This window comes from Lonchura striata, chromosome 7, assembly GCF_046129695.1.
Source record: "Lonchura striata isolate bLonStr1 chromosome 7, bLonStr1.mat, whole genome shotgun sequence".
Lineage (NCBI taxonomy): Eukaryota > Metazoa > Chordata > Aves > Passeriformes > Estrildidae > Lonchura > Lonchura striata.
Genome location: NC_134609.1, coordinates 23099042 through 23122560, shown reverse-complemented (window position 1 = coordinate 23122560; position 23519 = coordinate 23099042). Strand labels below are relative to the sequence as shown.

Sequence of the window (23519 nt, the reverse complement as noted above, 5' to 3'; positions counted from 1 at the left end):
CATGCCCTGCCTTGCACATGGACCAGATATTGGTGTCTCAGTTTTCCTCCCAGTGTTTTCCACTGAATGAATTCATCAGATCTGATGGTAAAGTCTCCCCTCAGTGTTTGTCCTCACTGCGTTCTTTAAATATTTAGTACAAGAATGTCTTTATGTCACCCTGGCTGAGGCTGAGTATCTCCTCCCAGGAGCTCTGGCTGGTGGCAGTGGTGGTGAGCCAGGGAGAAGGCCAGAGTAGGAAAGGTCCTTGTATAGCTGGGGTGGCACTGGGCAGGACACTGCTGAAAAGAAGAAAAATCAGGAAAGGCAGAGGGAGAGCACAAGGGAAACAGAGTAACTGGGTAAACTTAAGAGACTTAGGTTGAGATGACATGGAGAAAGTTCCTTGCTGGGCAGTATTTTATGTGATGCTTTCAGAAGACTGAGAAGACAACCTGGATGGAGACAGCAAAAAGCCAGTGGGAACAGACAGGTTGCCCAGTTCATTTGGAAATAAAGAGAAAAAGGGAAGTAAGGACATGTCTAGAGGGACAGGAGTGGCTAATAACAATTAATTATAATTACAGAGTGAACTGCTGAGATGTGCTCACTTCAACTTCAGCACCAGCTGATGGCAATCACTCACAATCTGTACAGTGGGAGCTCCCTGGCAAGAACCACGAACCACAACTTGTAAAAATAATATTTAAAAGCAAATCTTTTACATCCCAGCTTCATTCTTACTCCTTAAATGATCTTTTATTCATTTTGATTTTTAATAGATCCCCTGGGAAGCTGGAAGCATGTTGTTTCTGGGACAATTGCCCACCAATGTATATGCTTTATAATTCTGTTTATTAAAATCTTTCTTCTTAAGAAACACAAATTGAAACACTTTGCAATCAGTTACACAGATCAGTTAATATTGGTGACAGTTCCTACATAATTAAACAAGTACTAACAAATTTAAACTGTTTACAAACCAAAACTTAAATTAACAAGATTACGTAAGCTCAATAAATAGTACATCTGGTCCAGTTCAAGTATAATTCAACAAATCACAGCCTTAATCCTTAGAGAATAGAAAAAAACCCTGAATATAACCAGCCTAACACTAATTTAGTGTTAAAGCCAATGTGAAACTTTGTCTCATCTAATGGGGCAAATGTTTAATTCTTCCATTTTTTTCTTCAAAGGAAGTAGGTTGCAGATTGACATTAAAGACTATTTGAGATCAATGCAGATTTCACAGAGATGAAAAACATAGTCCCTATTATAAAAGTGCAATCTTTGGTTGAGATGTACTGAAATAGTTTTGATATATTATAGGAAGCTCCTTTATAAATATCAATATTTGTTTGGCTAGACCTGAGCCTGCTTTTGCTGTATACATACATATATATATATATACATATAGATATATAAATAAAGAGCATGGATTATAGTGATGATGAATTATGCCAACTAAAAAAAATATTTGAATATAATAAACCAAAAGAAACAACACATTTTTACACAAGCTGAGGAAGGTAAGGGGCTGCCTACAGCAGAATTCTTTCTCAGCAGAATAGGTAGTAGAGAGAAGTTGAGGAGTGCCTGTCAGCATCGCAAAATGGCCTGTTGGAGAGGGAAGGAGATTATCTCTGAGTCCTCAAAGTGCATTGGGCTGAAAACTAATCATGGGCATCATTAGGAGCTAGTTGAAACTTGGGATTGCTTTCAACTGTTGACGTTTTGGGGAGAAAGGACCTTCTCAGAAGGGGAAGTGCCCATTGGGCTGTTCCCAGGATTTTGCAGATTGCTGTTTTGTCAGGACACAGTCCAAAGGGATGGGGTGTCCAAACCACCTCTACAAATGTCTGGCTCTGATCACATCTGTGGGGCTGGGCTCTGCACCTGCACTGCTCACCTGAGTCATCTCCCTCCAGAAGAGGAAACTGCACAGGGCAGAGATGCCATCTAGAGCAAGCAAGGGCCTGTAGCTGTCACCCAAACAAGGTGTCTGGAGCCAGGACATTTCCTGCTGAGCCACCTCTGGAAACTGAAATCTAAATGGCTGGGGACCAAAGGATATCAAGATCCACTGTGTCAAGAAGGGACTTTGTATTCCTAATGCAACTGTCTAGGGAAAAAAAGGAGGTTAAATGCAAGCTGTGAATAAAGGGTGTGAACCCGATTCAGAACCAGAGGAGGGGGAAAGTAGTTTGAATCATCTCCCATAAATCCAAAAATAAGCCCCTGGGTAAACACTCATTTTAAATATTCTTCTGCTGCCAGTCAAAATCTCATGCTTACCTGTTGCTTTCCCTGCCTGTATCCACCTGTTGTCTGCTTTCAGAAAGTGTGATTTAAAGCTCTTTGGCCTGGGAAAGTCTTTGTTGTGGATTTGTGCCTTGCCTGTAATAAAGGCAGTGGACCTGTAGCTTCTGCTGCACTACAAATAAAGAATAATAACAGTGATACTTTTCTCATTTGAGGTTACCTGGGGATAGAGCTGCTGGAGGCATATGACTTTGATATACAGTCAGCTATGTCTCACATCCAATTAAGCTTAACCACATGGTCTAACAAGCTCCCATTAGGCTGGTGAGAGCCCCAGTTTGATAGCAGAGTTAGCTTCAAAGATTTGATGCTTGATTTCCTTCCCTTGTGTTCAGTTTGTGCTGAAGGGCACAAAGGGAACTTCATATTCAGATGATACATGACCAGCTAGAGAGCTGCACTTTAGAAGACAATTGCACAATCTTTACTGCCATTTTCATCATCTTACAGCCTGCAATACAAGATCTTGTCCTAACAGCCCTGTGCTCAAATTTCACTGCAATGTGGAAAACAAACAGTCAAAGGAAAACCCAACCCTTGAAGGAAAAATACCTGGTTTGCAATATTGGCAGGGTTTTTTCTTCTCCACAGGGGAAAAAAAACCTAAACCCCCCTAAAAAAAAAACAAACCAAAACAAAACAAAAAACCAACCCCAAAAAAACAATCAAACAAAAAAAAAAGCCAAAAAACAAAAACAACCCCCATTAAACCAAAAAAGGCCCCACCAACTCCCCCAAAACTAGCTGTTTTAAATGACAGATGGACACAAATCTTAACATACTTCAAGCCTGGACAAAGGAGGATTTATGCTGTAATGTTTTTAATTTCCCCTTGTCATTTGGTAGGCTCTGTCTGAATCTGGGATGCAAAGAATCCCTCAACTTGCAAGAAGCAGGAATTCCAACTATGAAATCTGAACCTGCCTCTCTCTGGTAGAAATGAGTGGAAAGCACAGGCTATGGAATGGAACAGGGCTTGAGGCAACAACACCAGGCACCTCTGAGAGACACTGCCTGGCTACAGGGTACTTCAGAGAACAAGCACAGCTGCTGGCACAAGACATAATGGAACAAATATTTTGGTGGAAGCAGTTTTGGCAATTTATCCACTTTGCAATATTGTGCAACATCCCTGTCATTCTTTGGGAAAGCTAGAACCTTCTGGGAAACTGTTTTCTCTTCACAGCATCTAAAGAGGACATCAAGTACCAGCAATTTTTACAGAACATACTGTGATGAATATTAGAGTCAGGCAAAGAATGGAAATGCCTGCAAATCCCATCTGCCCAGATTGCACAGGGCATTTTATAAACTCTGGGATCAATCCTGGCAATGGTTTGCATGCGTATTCACTTTAGTACACAAAGCCCTATTGAAATGAACCAGAAACTTGTACAGTGCATTTCAAAGGGACTTTGCAAAATACTGAGCAACTACTGTGCAGAAACAATAGGTCATAATAATGCCAGAGCTGCTGGTGCATCCTGTGTTCTCAGTGCAGTGCTCCATGAGCCATCAGTTGTTGTATTCACCTTAAAAAATTCAGGGAAATAAAATACAAAAACAATATTAGAAATCTGGCATCTTTCCATAAAAACCAGGAAAATTCAACGTTGCCAAGCTGAGGAAAAGCAAGCTTTAAAAGAAAACAAAAAGACCCCAAAAGCAAGGATCTTGAATAAAATGTCTAAAAGAGACATGGTCCAAGCATGTGGCACTTTAAAAAGCCTCTCATGAGAGTTTCAAGTCTGTAAGACTCAAAGTTGGCACCCTTTAGAATTATCAAAAAGAAGAGTTTCAAACACAACGGTCCCTGGAGAACACCCTGACCACACCATGGAAATGCTGAAACCAGAGCAGCCTGGCTGTCAGCACATGCATGTGAACCGCTCCTGCTGTGCTGGGTTCAGGCTGTGAGGTCCCTGGGACAGACTGTGGCTCCCCCAGAATTCACACTACACTGGCAGTGTACAGTCAGTGCTTGACAACACAAACATTTGTCATTTCACCAAGCTCTAAGACATGGAGGTGTGTGCTGATGGGGTTTACATTATGCCATCTACTCACTAGTTTTAGCAAAATGGCTTTAGATATCCTGTGCAAATCCTACTTCTCACTGGGGCAATGAGTGAAATGGCTGAAGATATTTTAAGCAACATTAAAGCCTATAAATAGTCACATCTCCTTTCCTTCCAGCATCCACTGGAGGATGCTGAGTGCTTCTAAGTACTCCACCTGACCTGACATGTTACATCAGAACTAAAACTTTAAGAATCCCTGAGAATTCTGATTTAATCTAGGAAACCACTCCCAGCACGCAGAGTGTGAGAAAGAATTGCTCCACTTCTAACAGATATGCCAGCATTGCTTCACCGTGGGAAACAGTTTCAGGCATTTTGGTTTTTAATGGCACTCTGGGCATAGATGCATGGAACATGCTCTTTATTTCCCCTCCTCTGTACAGTGCAAATTGACAGTTATATCATAGAAATTTTTAAAAAAGTATCAGTATTCACTCATTACAGCTCTTCCAGTTCAGCTGCATCATAGTTTTTTCTTTGCAAAGTGAGGAACGATGCCAGTGTCATCCTGCGGCAGAGGGCTGCCTTCTTCCTTCATTTTCAGGCTCTCTTCTGCAAGCTGGGATAGATACTTCTGCAATCACATAAAAAAACCAAAGCATTGTTACCAAAACTGAAAATATTCAACATAAGATTCTTTATTCCTCTTCAGAGCTCTAATTCTTCCAATATCTCAAAAGGAAAGAAAGCACACAGAAGCCCCATTTTGGTGAAAAGTCAAGCTAGAAAAAATATCTGTGTCAGGCAAACTACCTGAATACATGCAGAGCCTCAGAAGTTCAGAGGTTTAATGTGTACCACAGGGGGAACTGGTGACAGAATGAGGATGATTCTACTTCCCATCAGTCTGTGTAACCAGACCTCACCTCTCCTCTACTCCCCTGTGCTACGGGAACTCACTCCACTGAGTCAACTGAATTCTGCTAGGACAGTACTGGTGTGTCAGAACATAAATGGGATTTCAGAGTCTTGATTTAAAGTTTATATATTATATTTTCAGCATGTCCAGTTCAGAGATACACCTTTTGTACGAGAACATTTTGTTTTAAGGGAATAATCATATTCAGGCATAATTAACACAATTCAGCAGTTTGGCTACAGTATTTACCTTTATTGTGTTTCTCTAAGATAAAGCCTTTCACTGCTTTGGGTACTAACTGAGATTTAAAAGAACAGACATGGCCAGTGAGGCTTTCAGCCTTTTGGCAGTGCTTTTAGTTGGCAGAGCTGCACACAAAATTGTTGATGAATGGGTATGGGTCTCAAAATAGTGCTCAAACTATTTATTCAAGGTCAGCAGACATAGAAATGGATGGAAAGAAGCTTTTTCAGCAGCACCTAGTGCAGAGACACCTGGGAAATTCCAACATAATAATGTAGAGGTATTCTTCTTAATGATTTACACACATCACATACCTCACACCCAAGAATAACTGATCGTCATGTTATTAGGATCATAAAACTAATTTTACTCATTCTGATTTATTTTGTAAAGACCCTTTCACATCACTGCAAAATTTTCTATACTTGCAGGATTTCCCCAGAGTACAGTTTACTCTTTGGCATATATGGGGAGGAGACTAAATGAGAAATGGATGCAAAAATACTAAGGGCTGTGTTAGAATTGCCACATCCTCTCAGATAAATACAAGTTTTGAATACAAGATGTTCATCTGAAAGGGACTCAGCAATGGGAACGAATGGACATACCCATGACAAAGTGACAACTGCACCCTTGTTACCCTAACTAACTCTAATTGGGCTGTGGAAATTACACAATTCTCAGTCCTGATCTCTGGGTGCAAAATTCCATGTGGCAAAAAGCCAGAGTAAGTGTTACAGTAGAATACAGAGATATAAGGACCATAAAGGCTGGAGACATGTTCTGTACAGCATGAACTGTAATAAATCACAAACACTTGTCTCTGGATCAGATAACCAACCCAAGCTTTTGGGGCTTTTCATGAGCAACAACCAAAATAAGAGTAAGTTTTATCCACTACCTTTAGCTGATGTTGCTAGCTATCATGAGTACCACAAACACCAGATTTGAGATTTGCAGATTCAGATTAATATATAGCAAAATGGCAGTCAAGCAAAAATGTGTGCTTTTTTCATTTAAATACAAGTTTTGGCAAATACTGCATAAAGCCAGTGGAAAACAGGATGAAATACTGCACTGAGTTGCCAAGGCAGCTTCCACCAGATGAATGGTGACAGCTTTCTGTAGCTGGAGGAAGTGGAAGAAGGGATGGCAAAAATATAGGTTTTTTGGATGTGGGAATTGCAGTGTATCGGTAAATACAAATATCACGTGGGAAAATAATTTATTATGATGAAGAGAATTAAAAATTAAAAAAGGTCCGCAAGGCTGACGAACAGCTGATTTTTTAATCAGTGATTTATGTTATTTGAGGGGCATCATATTTATTTTAATTCAAGACAAAACTAGCATAGTATAAACAATGCTTTTGGAAGAAAATTGGCAAACAAGCTGTTCATTTTTGCATTCAAATCCAGACACTGAATATATATTTTGGATGTGGCTCAAGGAGATCACATGAGAGACAAGAGGTAGCAAATCAGCTATAAAAGACTCAAAGCCATGACACAACTTGGGGCGCTGCTGTTGTCACTGGATGATGGCATTTGGCATTCAGGAAGGAGAACAGGAACACTGCAGCAGCACTCCCATAGCTCCCCTGCAGAGTCCCTAGCTGCTACATTGGTAGATACGCTCGTTAACTTGCATCATCACAGGAGAAGACACAAATTCCCCTCCAAATACATAAATTATCATTATGGCAACTAAAAGGGTTATAGCAACACAGAACACTGATTTGCAATTTGCTAAGTTTCCACTTGAGCAGGCAAAGTTGGACGAGACATTTATTTCCTGTATGTAGTAAGATAAGAGGTATGGCTCAACAGAGCAACCTGTTTTTATTACTGCATTTGGCAGATTTAATTTTAACAGCTTTTATAGTCTTTGTTCTTTTATCTCAAGTCAGTGTTAGTTATCTACCACAGTACTCATGGGAAATGCCTTAATAGGGAGAAAAAGAGGTTATTTTCACACTAAGTCAGCTTTAGTTAGGCCTGTTTCTTATGCCTTTAACAAAATAAGTTAGAAAATTAAAAACTAAAAATCCCTTTTCTTCACATGGAACCAGTTTCCAGGGGCAGGGGCAGGAGTAGCAATCTTTCTTTAGTATGAGTTTCTTAAGAACAGACTTGCATGGGATACACAGCCTGAACTGAGTGGTGCCACCTCTGGTGAATCCCTCTGGGTTTTTTGTATGAAGCAAAAAAAGGAATGCAAACTCGGCACCTGTTTTTCAAGCTTGCACTTGGAGGGTCCATTAGGAGCAAGCATCAGAGCTCTGTAGGAAGCCTTTGGAAGCCAGAGGCCTTTGTATAATCACAGCTATGGAACTTCAGGAAAGCCAAGAAGAAAATTCTCCCAGAGAAATTACTTGACTGTGTCACTAGAAAAGTTGATGCCTACTAGCCAGCTAAGGAAAGAGAGCTTTTACTTGAACAGAAGCCAAGTTTTCACATTTACTATGGGCAGAGGGAAGGAACAGAGAAAGCAGGAGCAGCTCTGTTTTGCTCTGCCATGACTTTTGCTAAGAGTATGAGAATGCCAGCACAAGTGTGTGTGTAGTGTACACACCCTGCTCATGAGCAGGGACTGGGGTGGGAGCCAAGGCCATCTCCTCTGAGGAGTCCAGAGCATGGGACAGGTAATGCTCAGGCTGTTGTGACTGATTCTGTTGATGGTGCATGTCAAAAGTGACAAAGGCAGGTCTTTGAACTGCAGGCACACATGATCTCCCTGTGCTGTTATCAACTGCTGACCTGTTTTGGTTCCATTCTTATGGAGCAACAAGCACTGACATGCTCCTGCATATCCTGATGGAAATTCCTCAGCAGTGGTGCTCTGCACACAGGGAGGGGATTTCAGCGGGTCACAGGAAATGCCTGGCAGAGCCTGCGTGTCACATAGAGCTGCAAGCTGAAACATGCTGAGAAACCCACACCAACACAGAAACAGGGCTGGCTACCTTATCAGACAAATGCCATGTTTAATGCTCCTGACATTAAGATGTACTGAACACTGCTACTGCTGGGGTCACTCCCAGTGACAGAAACATCCGGGACCCTCTGAAACAGGAAATTAAAGATCTGAGTTGCACGCTGTACTAGTCACAAGGACCAAATGTAGATGAGAAGATCAAATTATCACCTGGCCTCATTTTACCTACGATCCAGAAGTTGATTTCAAGGACCTTACAGTGAGAAATTAGCATGCTACTGAAAAGCTTGTTTACCTGAATTTCACTTTGTCTGAATTCTGTCCACAGACTAAAAACTAATTTTTTTATCGCATCATCAACCTTACACACAAACCACTCCATGAGCTTGTTGTTAGGTAGCTTCAGGTGTGTTTTTACCTGGAGATTTTTGTAGTGAACAGTACTCCTGCAGTGACTTGTCTTTGCTGTCTCTTCATTTGTATAGAAGAGTCCACAGAGCTTGCAGTAAAACCCAGTTCTAGGCACCACAAATTCCACACCTGTTGAGAAATTCTGACTTATATTAAAGTGTCAGTAGAAATCCCATCCCTCCCATAATAAACTTGTTTTGAAAGAAAAAAACATGCTATTTAGTTAAATATTAGGAATAGAAGACTGAATCCTGGATTCACTTCTCTGGTTTCCCTAATTTTGCAATATTGAGCTGCACTTTAAAATCTTGTGCATTGAAAACACAGCTTTTCTCTTCTCTCTTAGATATACATGCTTTAAAATCTATCTTCTCATAATATTGACTGGAAACTTCACTCCGTAACCTCAAGGGCTAGAAAAGGGCTAAATACTTTTTAGCAGTAAATTCATGTTTAAGTTACACAGATTGCTTTTGAGGATGTACTTCTTCCAGGTGTTTTGCTTATAATCAGTATTTACACAGTAAAGCCAATACTTTTTCTTATACTTTATTCCAAAGACTTTTAAATTACTGAGCATTTTTTCATATGTATTTCATATATAGTACAAAGGAACTTATTTCATCTCATCAGCTGCCTTTTGCCATTCATTTGGAATGAATTAGCAATGTTCTAGAATCAAAAGGTTGTTTCTTTCAACAGCTACCCGTCTGTCATATACTCTGTTCCTTCTCTCCTCACATCTGTTCTGAAAAATAAATATAGCAAGTAGCCTTAAAGTGACATCTTGTTGTAAGGCCTGGGTATTGCAGTGGGCGGCCCAACGTACCCAGGGGAATGCTGAGCTCGGTGAAGACGTCCTCTTGTTCCCAGCCTGGTGCAGAGGGCCTCGGTTTAGACTCTACCTCCGGGTATTCCAGAGATCTCATTTCCAAGTACCTAGAGTTTGCTTAACAAATGAATAAATGTATTGAATGAAAACAGTTTATTAAAGAGACATTTGTAAACTTCTTGGGAACACTTTCTCTGTGGATCTATAAATGAAGTAAAATCAGGAAAAAAATGCTTTTCCATTCCAGTCAGAGTTTAGTGCAACTCCAGCAGCTGTACTATGGTGTGCAGTCACTCTGATTTCTCCCAGTAGACCCTTTTTCTATTTCTAATTTAATGTTATGTTTGGAGGGTTTTTGTATTTTAATCTCTCTATAGAGATATAAAATTACACACCTCTGGCAGAAGCATGGCCTGACTGCAGCTTTGTAGCCATATATATTATTGCATGATCAGTGGTGCAGCTGGGCTGACACAGGGGCTCCAGATGGTGGGGGCAGCAGGACCTGATGAACACAATCCTCTAAACCTTCCTTTTGTAGGATCCCTGCAGCATTACTGGAATCTTCTCCCTGGAGTCACTGTTCTCCCATCCTCACCTCTCCAAGGAATGGTTCCTGCTTTATGGCTCCCAGCCACTGAAAGATTTTGGTTTCTGAATAGTAGGGATGGGACAGTTGGTCCCTGCTGGCTGACATTAATTGACACAGCAGGAGATTCAAGATGTGGAAACACTGGATTGATTTGCTGAGGTAGATAAAGCCATTCAAAAGAACAGATGCTGTCCCTTCCCATGATTTCTATCATATGAATTAATTTTATTTAAAAATAAGAGGAATTTGCTATCACAGAGCTACAGAATTACAGATAAACTGGTCTGATTCCTCTTTTTCAGTCCTTACATCAAAAAACTACTTCACTTGGCCTGACAAAATTTCTATTGCATTGCAAATTTCACCTAAAAAAGGGATATATTTTCTTATAAAACATATTTTGCCCAAACCAGACCCTTCCTGTCTTTCAAGTCTGTAGTTCAAAGATCTGCAGTTTCTGACTATGAGAATGAATTTTTCTTCACTTTTAAATATGTCTATTGCATGATTTAAAAGAAAATAATATAAAATCCTAACCGGTTGGCTTTCAATTTAACTTTAAACCTACCTCAGGATTCCAATACTGCAGCAGAGAACCTGGAAACCCCCCAGTAAGTTGGTAAGCTTTTCTTAAGACACCCAGGGCCTTTCCAGAAACTTAAGTCCCACTTAAGTTGGTTTCTCTCCTTCTGAGCTGGCAGCTGCATTTGTAGAGGGCCTAGAGCCTTGGACTGCAGATCCCAGATAATGAGTCCATGTCAGAAACCTGGGAAGCATGAGAGGCCCTGAAGCTTCCAGGCTCCCTGCTGACAAGCTGGAAGCTGAGATGCTGGAAACGCTAGTAAATATGCTCTTGAGACACCCAACTCTTTCATCAGCTGGTTGCCCAGGAAGCCCAGAAGAGCCAACTTTGCCCTGCCCAGTCCCATGGCAATGTTATCGCCAAACATGCAAAGTCTGGCAAGGTGTCTTCAGGCCAATTGAATAAGTATTAAAAACCAATGAGTTTCAAATCTGTCCTGGAGGAAGAAGTTAGCTCAAAATCAGATATTCTCATGAAATGTTTCCAGCACTGCACTCTCAAAAATCTTCCATCAGCTTCTTTTCAAAAGCCCTTGTCCATCACATGGGGTCTGAGAGCAATTAGAAAAGAGCATTTCTGACCAACATACTCAATGTTGGTTTTCACTTCATCTCACTATGCACAGCCCACTTGCTCAAGTATTACGACAAGGAACTGAACTGACTTTCAGAGCTCAAGATCCCTCTTTTCCTGGCAGCTAAAATATAAATATGTAGCTATGATTACATTTATTGACATTTACTCACAGCACATCCTATCAGTTATATTAAAGGCAGTATGCAGTAGATAACAGGACATGATAAGGGCAAGTCCTGGCAAAAGGCATATATTTGCATGAACAGGGATTGAGAAGTAACAATTTATGCATGATATCCATGTTAATAATGCTTCAGTACAGTGTGTAAGAATACCCACCTTGTCCAGGAGCCAGCCAGACATTACAGATACTTTTCTGTTGACCTTCAGAGACTGTCACTCATTTCATTGACAATTCAAAATAAATTTAGCAAGGCACTGAAAGACTTCAGCTAAACTCATGTGAACCTTGACATGACAATTATAGCAGCTTATGCCTTTCAGAAAGCTTGCAAGCTGCTCATCATATTTCCTTTACACTATTCATCTAAGAGTCTCTAATGATTTAGCTTGGCCAAAGGCACTGGGGTTCTTTTACTAAGCTGCTCCAAGGACAAGCCTTGATACTATTAACGACACTTATTCTCGTTAGCAATAAATTTCAGTCCTCCCTCAGAGAAAACATGCAAGGCTCTCTGCAGGCTGAAGGGAAAAAAAGCAGTAGTTACCCTTGGCCTCTGGACACTCTTGGCTTCCATGTCTTGTTTCTTCACTAGCATTTTTAATGAGCATTTCCGTAACTTCTCTGCTCTCAGCTCCTTGTGATCCCATCTGTTTGTAATCATCTATAAACGTATCAGGGAGCTGAAGAGTCTCTTCTTTCAGATGAACAGAAGGTATATGGTGATCTTCAGGCTCTAAACGAGTGTCAGAGCTCTTATCAATTTTTCCTTCCTTCTGGAGGCAATCAGACTCCTTAGCAGATTGGTCTTCTTTCAATTCTTCTGGCTTCTGTTCAGGGTCCAGATTTAGGCTTGATGCTTCAGTTATAGCATCATCATTATCATCATCATCCTCATCATCTTCCTGACAGCCACTAGAAGCTGCACTGTCCTTTGCTGTTCTGAAGTTTGTTTCTAAAGCTTTATGGGCAAATTTGTCTTCACTTCTTGTTAAGTGGCTGTGATCGTTTTTCAGTTCTAACACGGTTGACATACAGGGACACGTTTCTGAAGCAGCTTTATTTTTTTGATCAACTGGGACTATTTCTTCAAGCTCAGTTATATCAGGCTCCATAATTAAATCATCTTCTCCTACTTCATCTACTGTCACTAATTCCTCCATGTTAGCAGGATACCAGGTCTCACCTTCTATTTCACTTCCACTCTCCCAGTCTCGGTCCTGTCACAGATGTAAAACATTTGAGAGATTGGTGATTATAGATAATCACTGTTAAAAAGTGGTCCTTGAAACCAGGAAGAACCTTGTTATGGCCATGCCTAACTCCTCTTGTATTTTCGTTTCAAAGAGTGATATGCCTTGGTGTTGTGATTTTAAACCTTATGCACAAGGACAAAAAATCTCTATTGAATTATCACATAAACTACTCTTTGTGAAGATTCTGTAACTGCCTTGGGGACTGCAGTCTCTCCAGTCCCCTGCTTCTTGCTTTTCTGTAAGCAGTAGAGCAAGGCACAATGTGTTACACTTTGTTATGCAATTGATGCTACTATGTGATCCCCTTCCTCTGCCTCCTTCTCAGTGCAATGAAAATATACTGAACCCACTTCGAACCACTGTGGATTTCACTTTCCTGGACCAGGTCCTTTAAATTCACATGGTGACTGAGAAAACATGGTTTCCTTCTGCAGTCATTTCCTTCCGCCAGCAAGATCCCTCTGCCAGGGACTGTGCTAGGAGCCACTGGCCTAAACCTTAGGAAAAAGCAGGTTTATAGTTATACCCCAAGGTACATATTCTGAAATACCTCATATATGCAGTCTGAAACTTAGAGGACTTAGGCACTAATACTGGACTTAAGGAGTCTTAGAATTAAAAAGTATACCTTACTTTTAAGACACGCTTCCATCTTAGATATCAACTCCCAGACTCCTTGTGTACACATAATCTATTAATAATCAGTATTCTCCTCCTGTTTGGCCATTCCCACACTTCCCCTCCTAGAATCCTAAAACAGCATGAAAACTCTGTGAGCTGGCACTGCTCTTGCCAGGAGATCAGTTTTCTGCAGCAACAGATATCAATATCTTCCATATTTGACCATCAACCCATGACCCTACAGAAATGAAGCTGGAGGAATTCCAGGGACATTGCTGTCCCCGATTGCAATGCAGCAGTAGGGGTGCTGTAAAGGCATTATTTAATTAAAACCAGAAACAATCAGGAGACTGCTATCTATAGTTAATAAGGCAAATGTTCTAAAAAATATTCATCATAGTCCCCTCTTTTCCCACTAATTGATCACATCTCCTATTTTTGGGCATGGTTTGCAAAGTTACCCAGTTCACTTGGGTATACATTCCTTACAGCTGGCACTGCCAAGCGCTATGTATGTGAAGCAATGTACATGAGCAGAGAGTAACTAAAAAAAGAGTTCTGGAGACTTCAGGAAAAACTGTCCCTTAAAGCAGAGGTCAAGATAAGGCAAGTTAATTTAAACAACCTCCTTCTCCAAGCCCTTTATGTATGTGATTTTTCATGAGGGGTTAATATTTCATTTGGAAGAATGTTCTACCAAACCTGAGGTTTCAATCATTTTCTCAAAGAAGCTACACCAACAATGTGTCACCAACCTTCTCTTTCCTTGTGTTTTCCAGAATCTCTCCAGATTCTTTTCCTTGTTTATTATCTGAAGGTGAGCTCTTCACTGGAACTTGCTCCTCTTTTTCAAGCTAAAATAAATACAATATACACGTATAGCAACACACAGTGGTGTTCTAGTATGTTTCTATTCTGGGTTTAGAGAAGCAAAGTCACTCACAAGGTCACATTCTTTATTTCTAAAGTTTATGCAAGTCAACTAGACTGTGGGAAAAGACCCAACAATAAATTCCATTAGAAGAGCTGTACAAATAAGAATTAAGAATAAGAATTTTAAACAAAATTAGAGGTGTAATTTATATCACAGAATTGGCTAAATGACAGGTGGGGGAGAATGTCAATTCATTAAACTTTCCAGCCTCCACTCTTCTGTTCTCTACCCACATTTGTTATGTTGGCTCAGATGTGGTAAGGAGAGCAGGAGTGTTAAAACTCTGCAGAAGACCTTGACTGTTTTGTTTATTGACATAGGATCAGTTGAAAATGGAATTGGTTGTACAATTCATACTTGGGAAGAACAAAACCACAGTACTACCTCGTATTTAGTAAAAGAGAGAAAAAGCAAAAGTGAGTTCAAGACAGACAAAACTATTTCTTCCTTTTAAAATAAATTACTAGCAATAGTCCCCAGAGAGTTATGTCTTTAGCAAAGCCACTGTAAAAGTACTTGGAAAACATGCAGAGGAGTGTGATTTACAATGCTCTCTGACGTCTCCTCCCAAGGAACCATACATCATAGTAAAATGCCAGTCAAAGGAGAAAGATGATAAAAAGTGGTACAAACAATCTTATCTATGGCATGAGGCAGTGCTGATGCTGGTTGCAAACTAGTGAGTTACAAACCTAGGAAATTCCACCAACTTGGCCTCACATGAGAAGAAGGTCAACTGGAAACAACCAACAATGGCCCCAGCAGCACAAAGGCGCAAGCAAGAGATGGAGCCCTGGACAGCCAAGCAGCTCTGCAGCCTCCTGTGCCAACAGACCTGGGGGTGGATGGCAGCAGCTATCCCTGGGGGACTCCAGGGGCGGCAAGGTGGCCAAGAGCCAGTAACTAGATCCCCAAGGGGTGGGGATGTGAGTATGGGCTATACTGAGACTGAGCAAATGAGGTATCTGGATGTGTTCCCCCTCCTACTTCTTCCCAGTGGAGAATCAAACCCACAAACATTGCCACTTTACTACTGGAAGTATTTCTTCAGAGATTGTGTAATTTTATAGGTGAGCTGATTCAGTGGTTTCTGTCATGGGAAGAGATTTCTGCCAGAACACTGAAGGGAGTGGTGTGAGTTATCCCTGCCACAGTTTAGGGTAGGGACACATGATTAATAGAAACAATTGTTCTGTTGAGTTATCCAGAAAGAAATGTTTTTCATGAAAAGTTAATTCCCCATTTTAATAGTATAGCAACCACTTCCCTGTATAAGTACTGTGCACCTCTGTAAAGTATCACTTAATTTCCAGATAACTCAACCCTCCTCACTCTCAGTGGAAGCAGGTGATGGATGCAGAAAGAGCAGCTATGGGGCATTCTGGACAGTTAGCAGGAGGGCAATTGCCTCTTCACACACAACCTGCATGCAAATAGCAGATTGTCACTTGGTTTCATTTTCAGCTATCTGACCCCATCCCCTCATTTGTTACCCAAAGGTTCTAAGCTAGAAACAGAATGATGATGTCCATATAATCAGCACCACAACAGTGTAATAGATCTGCATGGTCTAGGCAAAAGCATGGACAAGATGACCTCCCAAGACTTCTTCTATGACTACATTCCCTGATTTTATAATGGAAAAACATTTCTGGCATCACACCCACAACAAATTCTCTAAGATACTTTAGAAAATATATTATTTCGCCACTTACACATCTTCTTACATATACTTTTAGATCTCTATTTACCTCATCCTCAGGAGGTTTTGTTTCCTTTACATCACTGCCTTCAGCAGTAGCATCTTCTTGGTCTTTTTCAGCTTTCTTCACTTTATTCTTATCACTTTGTTTTTGCCTGGAGCCCTCAGATGCCTTGCTGTGCTTCTGTTCAGCTGCCTCCTCCCTGGCAGTGTCCTCACTGTAAGAATGTCTGCGTTCCCTTAACTTTGCCTCTTCTTTTCTCTTAGCTCTCCCAGGTAAATCCTGCAGCTGCCTCTGAAACTTGTCAGATTTTGACTTGGAGGATTTTCGGTAATAGTCATCTTCCCTGTTCTTGTAGCCAGATACAGGGTGAAGGGACCCAGGGGAACCAGTCTTTAAGTATTTCTCTCGGTGTCCTCTGCCTCCTTCAAGCCGTTCATCCAAATCAAACTTGTCCAGTTGTCGGGAATAATGTTTCCTCTCGTGTACCCACGTGTCAGTCCTGTCCCTCTTCTCATCCCCATTCTCTCGCCATTCTCTGCTCTCTCTTTCCTCTTCCCGTCGAGAATAGGGGGACTGATCCCATGCCTCTCTCCCATTTCCCCAGTCGGTCCTGCTGGTCCCCAGTGGGCTGTGTGGTGAACTGCAGGAAGTGAAGCTGGGCGTGTGGGACCGAGGTGACAGCGAGCGGCTTATGGGGCTGCGGGAGCGGGGCCTCTCAGTGCCATACCTGCTGCAGGGGGAAAAGGCAGCTGTAACTGGCTGAGCCACTGCTGTCTACCAATTCTTGTACACTGGAAGCTCATGGGGACTGCCCTGGGGACTGAGAACCTGAGACCCCGGGCCTTTCACAGACATGCACTGCACAGCTGCAAACAGTGAACAGGAGAAAAGGCAGTGTCATAGCCACAGAGCTTAACTAAATCCCCACAGAACTGTCAAGAATATATTCATTCATTCTTAAAAGCATCTCATAGGGGTTTAGCATTAAAAGCTTATAATATGTTAATACCTTTACAATGACCCTAATGTGTATACCCTTAATACTCACTCAGCTAGGGCATCTCTGACACAAAAGTGACAAAGGCCACCTGTTTAAAAGAGATGTTTTAGGACTGTGATTCCTCTCCAATTTTGCTGAAAGTTCCAGAAGTCAGAAAGATCAGAAATGTACCCAAATACATTTTGATCTGAATTGCCTCCTTCCCACTTGGTCTCAAAGCACTCCCAGCCTTTATGTTTTTCAGTCAACAGTCAACAGTTTCATTTTTATGCTCTTCATGTGCCAGATATACTTTCTGAGACATAATCAGTAGGAAATAATTCTTTTCATAACATGCAGTTTCAACTGGACCTCATTATACAGGCCCTGTACCAACTATTGAACTATATAAAAATATATACTATTTTATAAGTGAGATCCAAATTAGGAAAGCAAGTTAAATATGAGAGGGAAACACACAGATAATGCTCCTTCTACCTGTAGGTTTACAGACTTCCAATTCCAAACTTTGGAGAAACTTTACCTGTCCACTTCACGCAGCAGGTCCCTCTCCCTCTGTGAGTGGATGTCCTGGATTATAGCAGCTACATTCTTACCTGGTTTCTAATAAAAACAAAGGCACTGTTTATCATGCTGCTCTACTCCCCAAGCTGATACAGGTGATTTATCCTTCAAGAAACAGTATCCATGCTTCATTCAATTATACTATAACTAGAAATATTTTGTTTCAGTGTTGTGGTTACACTCCCTTTTACAGTTGGCTTCTCAACGCAGGATCAAAGCAGTAAAATGATACAAACGGAAAATTTGCTCCATTACATTGTAGCACTCCCTCCTCATGTTTGGCTGCTCTAACAGGCTTTGAAAACTAGCTTGTTTTCAAACCTTGTTACACAACCACTACAGAGCATTTTCTAGGAACTGGATCTAAGAGGAAACAAACCAGACAATTTTTCTGATACAGAATCAAATATGTATAGCAGCCTATCTCTGATCCTCTAGATATGAACTGCCTTCTCTTGATCTCAGAGTTACTTTTTCTGGTGTATAGTTCTAAAGGACTATGTTTAGACAAGCTTCAGACAAGCTAAGTGCAAGATGTATACTGGGGTGTTGATTACTCCTAGGTAGGATGCCCTACACCGGCCAGAGTGCTTGCAATTCCTCAGACACTTGGAGCACCCACAGACAAGGAATATAATTATGCACTCAGGAGTTTGTAACAGCATATAGTTCATGCATCCCTCTTTGCATTTTTATTTGCTTTCTTTCTTTTGCACAGCCAAATTGGAAAAGCAGTAAAATCTTCCTGGAATCTAAGCAAAATATGGCGTTCTTGTGGGTAGCTCCTGCCTCTCTTTCAAGATGCACAATCTCCACCACCTAATATCTGAACACCTCCCTGTACCACATTAGGAAAGTCTGCCCTGATTTATGAACTTTGGCAACTCATTTTAAGTCTCCTTAAACTAGTATACACATACAGGAGAGAAAGAGGCTTTTCTAAAGGTCAGGCCAAACCATCCAAGTTCCTTTATTTTTTTCCCCAAGGCTCATAAAAGGACTCTTAACATTAAATTGGAACATTACAGAGCTGTTCTATAAAATAACTGTGTGCTGTGTTAGGTAATACAATATGGAGCTTTTAAGCTCTGCATTGCCAGTTCTGGTCCAAGTCACCATGAAATAAAATTACTCTCTTAGTATTACATGGTAGTATATAAGCCTCTATAAATACTTTCACAAGAACAGTGATCTCTGGACATCACTCAAGTGTCCAGAACAGAAGTGTCACACACTCTACAGAAAGTCTAAAGAATATTGCTCTGGTTTGACTCTATGTTAAAAGAAAAAAAAAAAAAGAAAAAAACCCAAAACCCCAAAAACAACAAAGCAAAAAAACAGAAAAAAACCCAAGCAAACAAACAAAAAATCCCTGCCAACTTACTTTATAACTTAGATCATTCACAAAAAATAAAAAGAAATCAGTATGCTGTTTAGTCGTGGTACCACTGCTTGGTGTCAAGACTGTGCTATGGCTCAAGCACATGGCTGTATTTTAGGCCTTTGTTAGACCAAGCAATGTAGGGAGCCTGCTCACAAGGAAGCTCAGAAGGGATTTTTGAAATAATGGTATGAAAGGATCAGAGAAAATGGGGTCTCTTCCAAGAGTTACAATTTAAAATAAGAGCAAGTGTAAAAGATCGATAATTTACATTCCTCAATTTATCTTTATTTCTTTTTCCATCATATTAAAGCATTAATTAAAAATCAGTAATCAGCAAGAATATTTTCAAATGTATTCTCCAGATGTGCCATGGAAATTCATATAATATGATCAAGAATGACCATCTTACCTTCAGCTGCAATTCCTTGTATCTTTTAGACATCCTAATAAGTAACTTGTCATCATTTATCATAGCAGGTTTTTCTTTGTAGTACTGTACCATGGCTTGGGCTGCTTCACTATAAGCCATTTCCAGAAAGGCCTAGCAGAAATGAAGGGAACTTTACAATCCATTACATAATTAAGAATACAAAGTAAAAGAGAGAAAAGGCAGCACAATAAATTTTTTCTGGATGCTTCTCATGCAAAATGTCTTGATAGTATAAAATTGGGTAGCTTTCCAGGCCTGAAGCTGAAATGATAATACTCAGTCCATTTCTCATTCTTTCTTTAACTGCAAATAATACTTTCAAACCAGCTATTAAAGACTATATATCACCTTAGAAGACAGTTCAGTTCAAAACTAAATGACTGGTATGAAATCTTCCTTGATTGGCAGTGCTCAAGGCCAGGCTGGATGAGGCTCTGAGCAACCTGTTCTAGTGGAAAGTGTCCCTCCCCATGGCAGGGGGTTAAAACTAGATGATATTTAAGGTCCCGTCCAACCCAAACTATTCTATGATTCTGTGATTTTTACACATTACAATCTCAAACATTTTCCACTAGCATGGATTCTACATCCATCCATTTTGTCTGTTGCAGAAATGTGAGAGAAGATATTCTATTCTTACTAGCTTACACCACTGGTACACTTAAGATAGTTAGGGTATACTTAAGCTACTATAAACAAGAGAAGTCTGAAAGTAACCCTAAAAAATGGCTGAGAGAAGGCAGGAAGTAATTCACTTTTAAAAAAAAATAGTAAAAGTACAGTTTCACAACACTTTTTCATTGAGATTGCCAGGATTTTTAAACAAGAATTTATTTTGATGTGGTCATATTTGCATCCTCCTCTAATTCAGTGACCATCAACTTTTTTTTTCACTTTGAGAGCAGACTTAATATATTTAAGTTTCTATTATTAAATAAGAGGTTTTCCCCCAAAGACTCTGTCTTCATGTTTATGTCTTCATATCTTTATGTCTTTATGCCAACAGATGTCAACACTGGTAACCCCAAATGTACAGTACCTGATTAGTAGATTTCATGAGGATATAGTTGGTGACCTTTCCAAAGGGGAGGCCCAGGTTAATGACATCATTCTCTGTGCAGCTTCCCTCAGGGAGGTTGCAAATGTGAACAACTCGACCCAGTGTAGATTTCCTCTGGGGAAACTGGGGGAAAAAACCCAATGCAAACCAATGGTTTTATGTTAGATATTCTCTCCACTAGATAACATCTTACATTTCTGCAAAAAATGAAATGCTCTGCTCACCTGCTATTAATAAAAAAATATTCTTTAAAACTTGAATTTTAACATCCTGGTTTAGAAGTACAAATGGAAAGGGAAATGTTTAGCTGCAGTGCAGGATGCAATGGAGCTTCCATTCCTGGACTTTGCAAAGTCCAGAGAGGATTTCTATAAGGGAGACTGTCCTTCAAACAGGATCAACAATACTCCTGCAAAAACTAACTGCTCACTGCAGTCCTTGCTGAATTTATGTATATTGGAGATCATTTTATGTGACTACATGGGTGTTCAGGATCGCAGGGACTAAAATTAAATTCTTCTTCACAGAACAGACTGGGCCTGGGGTAAAAGTGATCCCACTTGACTTGTGAGAGGACACACAGCTGTACCCCGAGTTAGAAAACCTGCTACTTTTCCCTCTCACTGCAACAACACACAGGAGGAAGGACTTCCCCCTGGGGGCACAGTGAGCACTCGACATGCAGAGAGGCAGAGCTCCCAAACTGTGCTGGCACAGGCACAGAGTACTGGCGTGGTGATCACTTCCCAAGGGTGGAAGTCTATTTTGAAGTGCTGGGGCAGTTCCGAAAGAGCTGCCCATCTCCCTGGCATGGAAAGCAGGCTCTACACTCCCTGTGCAAAAGGCATCAGGGTACAGCCAGAGAGAATGTTAATTTACCATAGCTAATGACAAGCAAAACGTCACTCACACAGGATTAAATCTTTCCAGACTACCTCCATGTTTATGACCTCTGCATTAGGATTTTACTTGAAGAAGTAACTCTACCTTCAGTTAAAATTGTCCCATTCAAGGGAAGATGCAAATCATGTAATCTTGTGGGATCAAGTTCACCAGAGCCATCACAAATGTTTGGCTTGTCAGCAAGTTACAGAGCTAATGTTCACACAAGTTCACAAGTTACAGAGCTAATGTTATCTTATTTACACCTCCATCCTGTTGCCTTTCCTCCAGACTTCACCACTTAACCATTTGTGTATTTTTGCTGCATTAGAACCCTGCATTACACAGTGATCTGCTACTAAGCTTGGATCTCACAGATCCCACTCAGGTGTGTAAGGTAAGTCAAAGAAGTGCAAAAGTCCAGAAGTAAGGTTTTTATTCTGGCAGAAAAATAACAAAGACCTGATCCTGAAAAGATGAAGCAATTCAACTCCAAGTGAACAGAAAAGGTAGTGATGTCTGCATGCATGACAAGGCAGCATGTAGCACAGAACAGAAGAACACTACTACAGCTAGAGGATAAGGAAAGGAAACATCAAATGCAGTCCCAGTGTAAAAACACCCCAGGCCACCACTCACATTCTGTTTGTTTTGTTAGATCTGTTAAAAGATGGTATTGGACTAGAAAGGCTCAGCTCTTCACTGCCTTGGCTCCAGAGCCCACGTTCCCACACACAGCCCTCAGAACATTAAATCAAACAACTGTAAGATGTTGTCACTTTCTCACAATTGGCCATGGCTTAAATTAAAATGCTATGCCATAAACCTGCTGTAGTTCTTGATTAAGAAGTGGTCACATACTCATGCCAGAAGTCAACAGGCTGTACCAAGCAATAATCTTGTCAGCTGATTGCAGTTAAACTGGATCCATTCATTAAACAGAGCTGTAAATCATGGCCAGAAAAGGAATATACACTTCCATATCTACAATCAGGAAGTTAGAGGAGCTGTTGCATGCCAGGTGTTGAATGTAATTTTCAGTAAGATTCAAAGTTAACTTTCTTGGCAACAACCATCTACCAGGGGTTACTAATGTAGTTGCATGGCTATTAAAAAAAAAAAAAAAGTCTAAAAAAAATTATGTACAACAGCAAAATGCACCTTGTATTATTTAAAATATTATTTCACCCATCCAATTTGGTGATTTTTTTTATTACAGCTGTTTTATTACATTTGTTGTTATTTCTTACTTTTCAAATTTTTTATCCCTTTCTCAAGCTTCACATGAAATTTTTTCTAAAGATAGTAAGAAACTGCCAGTCTCATCCCTCCAGTGCTAATGGCTCACCACGTCCAAGTGAAGACTGGTAGCACTTGCCTTTTACAGAGGGATAGAGTTATTTGCAGATGGACAGCACAGAGCAAGCTCTTCCAGAAATGTGAACATGGACAGCACAGAGCAAGCTCTTCCAGAAATCTGAACACTTTGTTTATGATTACATGCAGGGTCAAGTGTAATCTCCTACTGCTCAGTTAAATGGCAGCAGCTTAGCTGAAAGTGAATACCACCATGCAAAGGTGTAATAAATTATAAGCCACCTGGGTTGCAGAGTGAATGACAGCTGGCAAACTCAGTCTTAACACCTCTAATATAGCTCCCTGTTCATCCACTAGGCTTCTGAAGAAAAAAGGGATTTACAGCATTCAGGAAAATCAAAGTTATTGTTTCTTTTATGTCTCAAAATACTACAGGTCATTCAGAAGAGGATTTCTTCAGGCAGCTTAAATGATAAATAGTGACAGATTCTAAAAAGAAATGACACTGGTATTAGCAGTGATTTCATTTGTTGCGAAGCTGACAGACATGATGAAAAGGAGCATTCCTCTGCACCCACTACTAGTCCACCTCTGACCTTGGAGGCAGCTGTCATGAGCAGCTCTGCTTTTTGCTGGCCTGCACTCACAGTGCCTGTGATAGGCAGAAGCTGAAACCCCGTCAAATAACCTCTTGCACAGTAAAACTGCACGGTAGAAAATCAGTTGGATTAACGAAATTTGGGTGAACTTTCTGCAAGCAGTGCCTGAT

The 23519-nt window shown here is 40.5% G+C and overlaps 1 protein-coding gene across 2 annotated transcripts in view; it reads right to left on the bottom strand.

Annotated features, from left to right (window-relative positions):
• Positions 1–817: 817 nt before the first annotated feature.
• Positions 818–23519, bottom strand: part of RBM20 (RNA binding motif protein 20) — a 101692-nt gene continuing 78990 nt past the window's right edge. For both annotated transcript variants that reach the window (XM_077784687.1, XM_021526015.3), the window contains exons 6-13: positions 20531–20674; positions 19471–19602; positions 17637–17716; positions 16159–16843; positions 12144–12816; positions 9662–9781; positions 8840–8961; positions 818–4956 (exon numbers count right to left, since the gene is read on the bottom strand). In XM_077784687.1, coding sequence (XP_077640813.1) covers positions 4846–4956; positions 8840–8961; positions 9662–9781; positions 12144–12816; positions 16159–16843; positions 17637–17716; positions 19471–19602; positions 20531–20674 — 2067 coding nt within the window. In that variant the 3' untranslated portion in view covers positions 818–4845. The remainder of the gene's footprint in view (positions 4957–8839; positions 8962–9661; positions 9782–12143; positions 12817–16158; positions 16844–17636; positions 17717–19470; positions 19603–20530; positions 20675–23519) is intronic.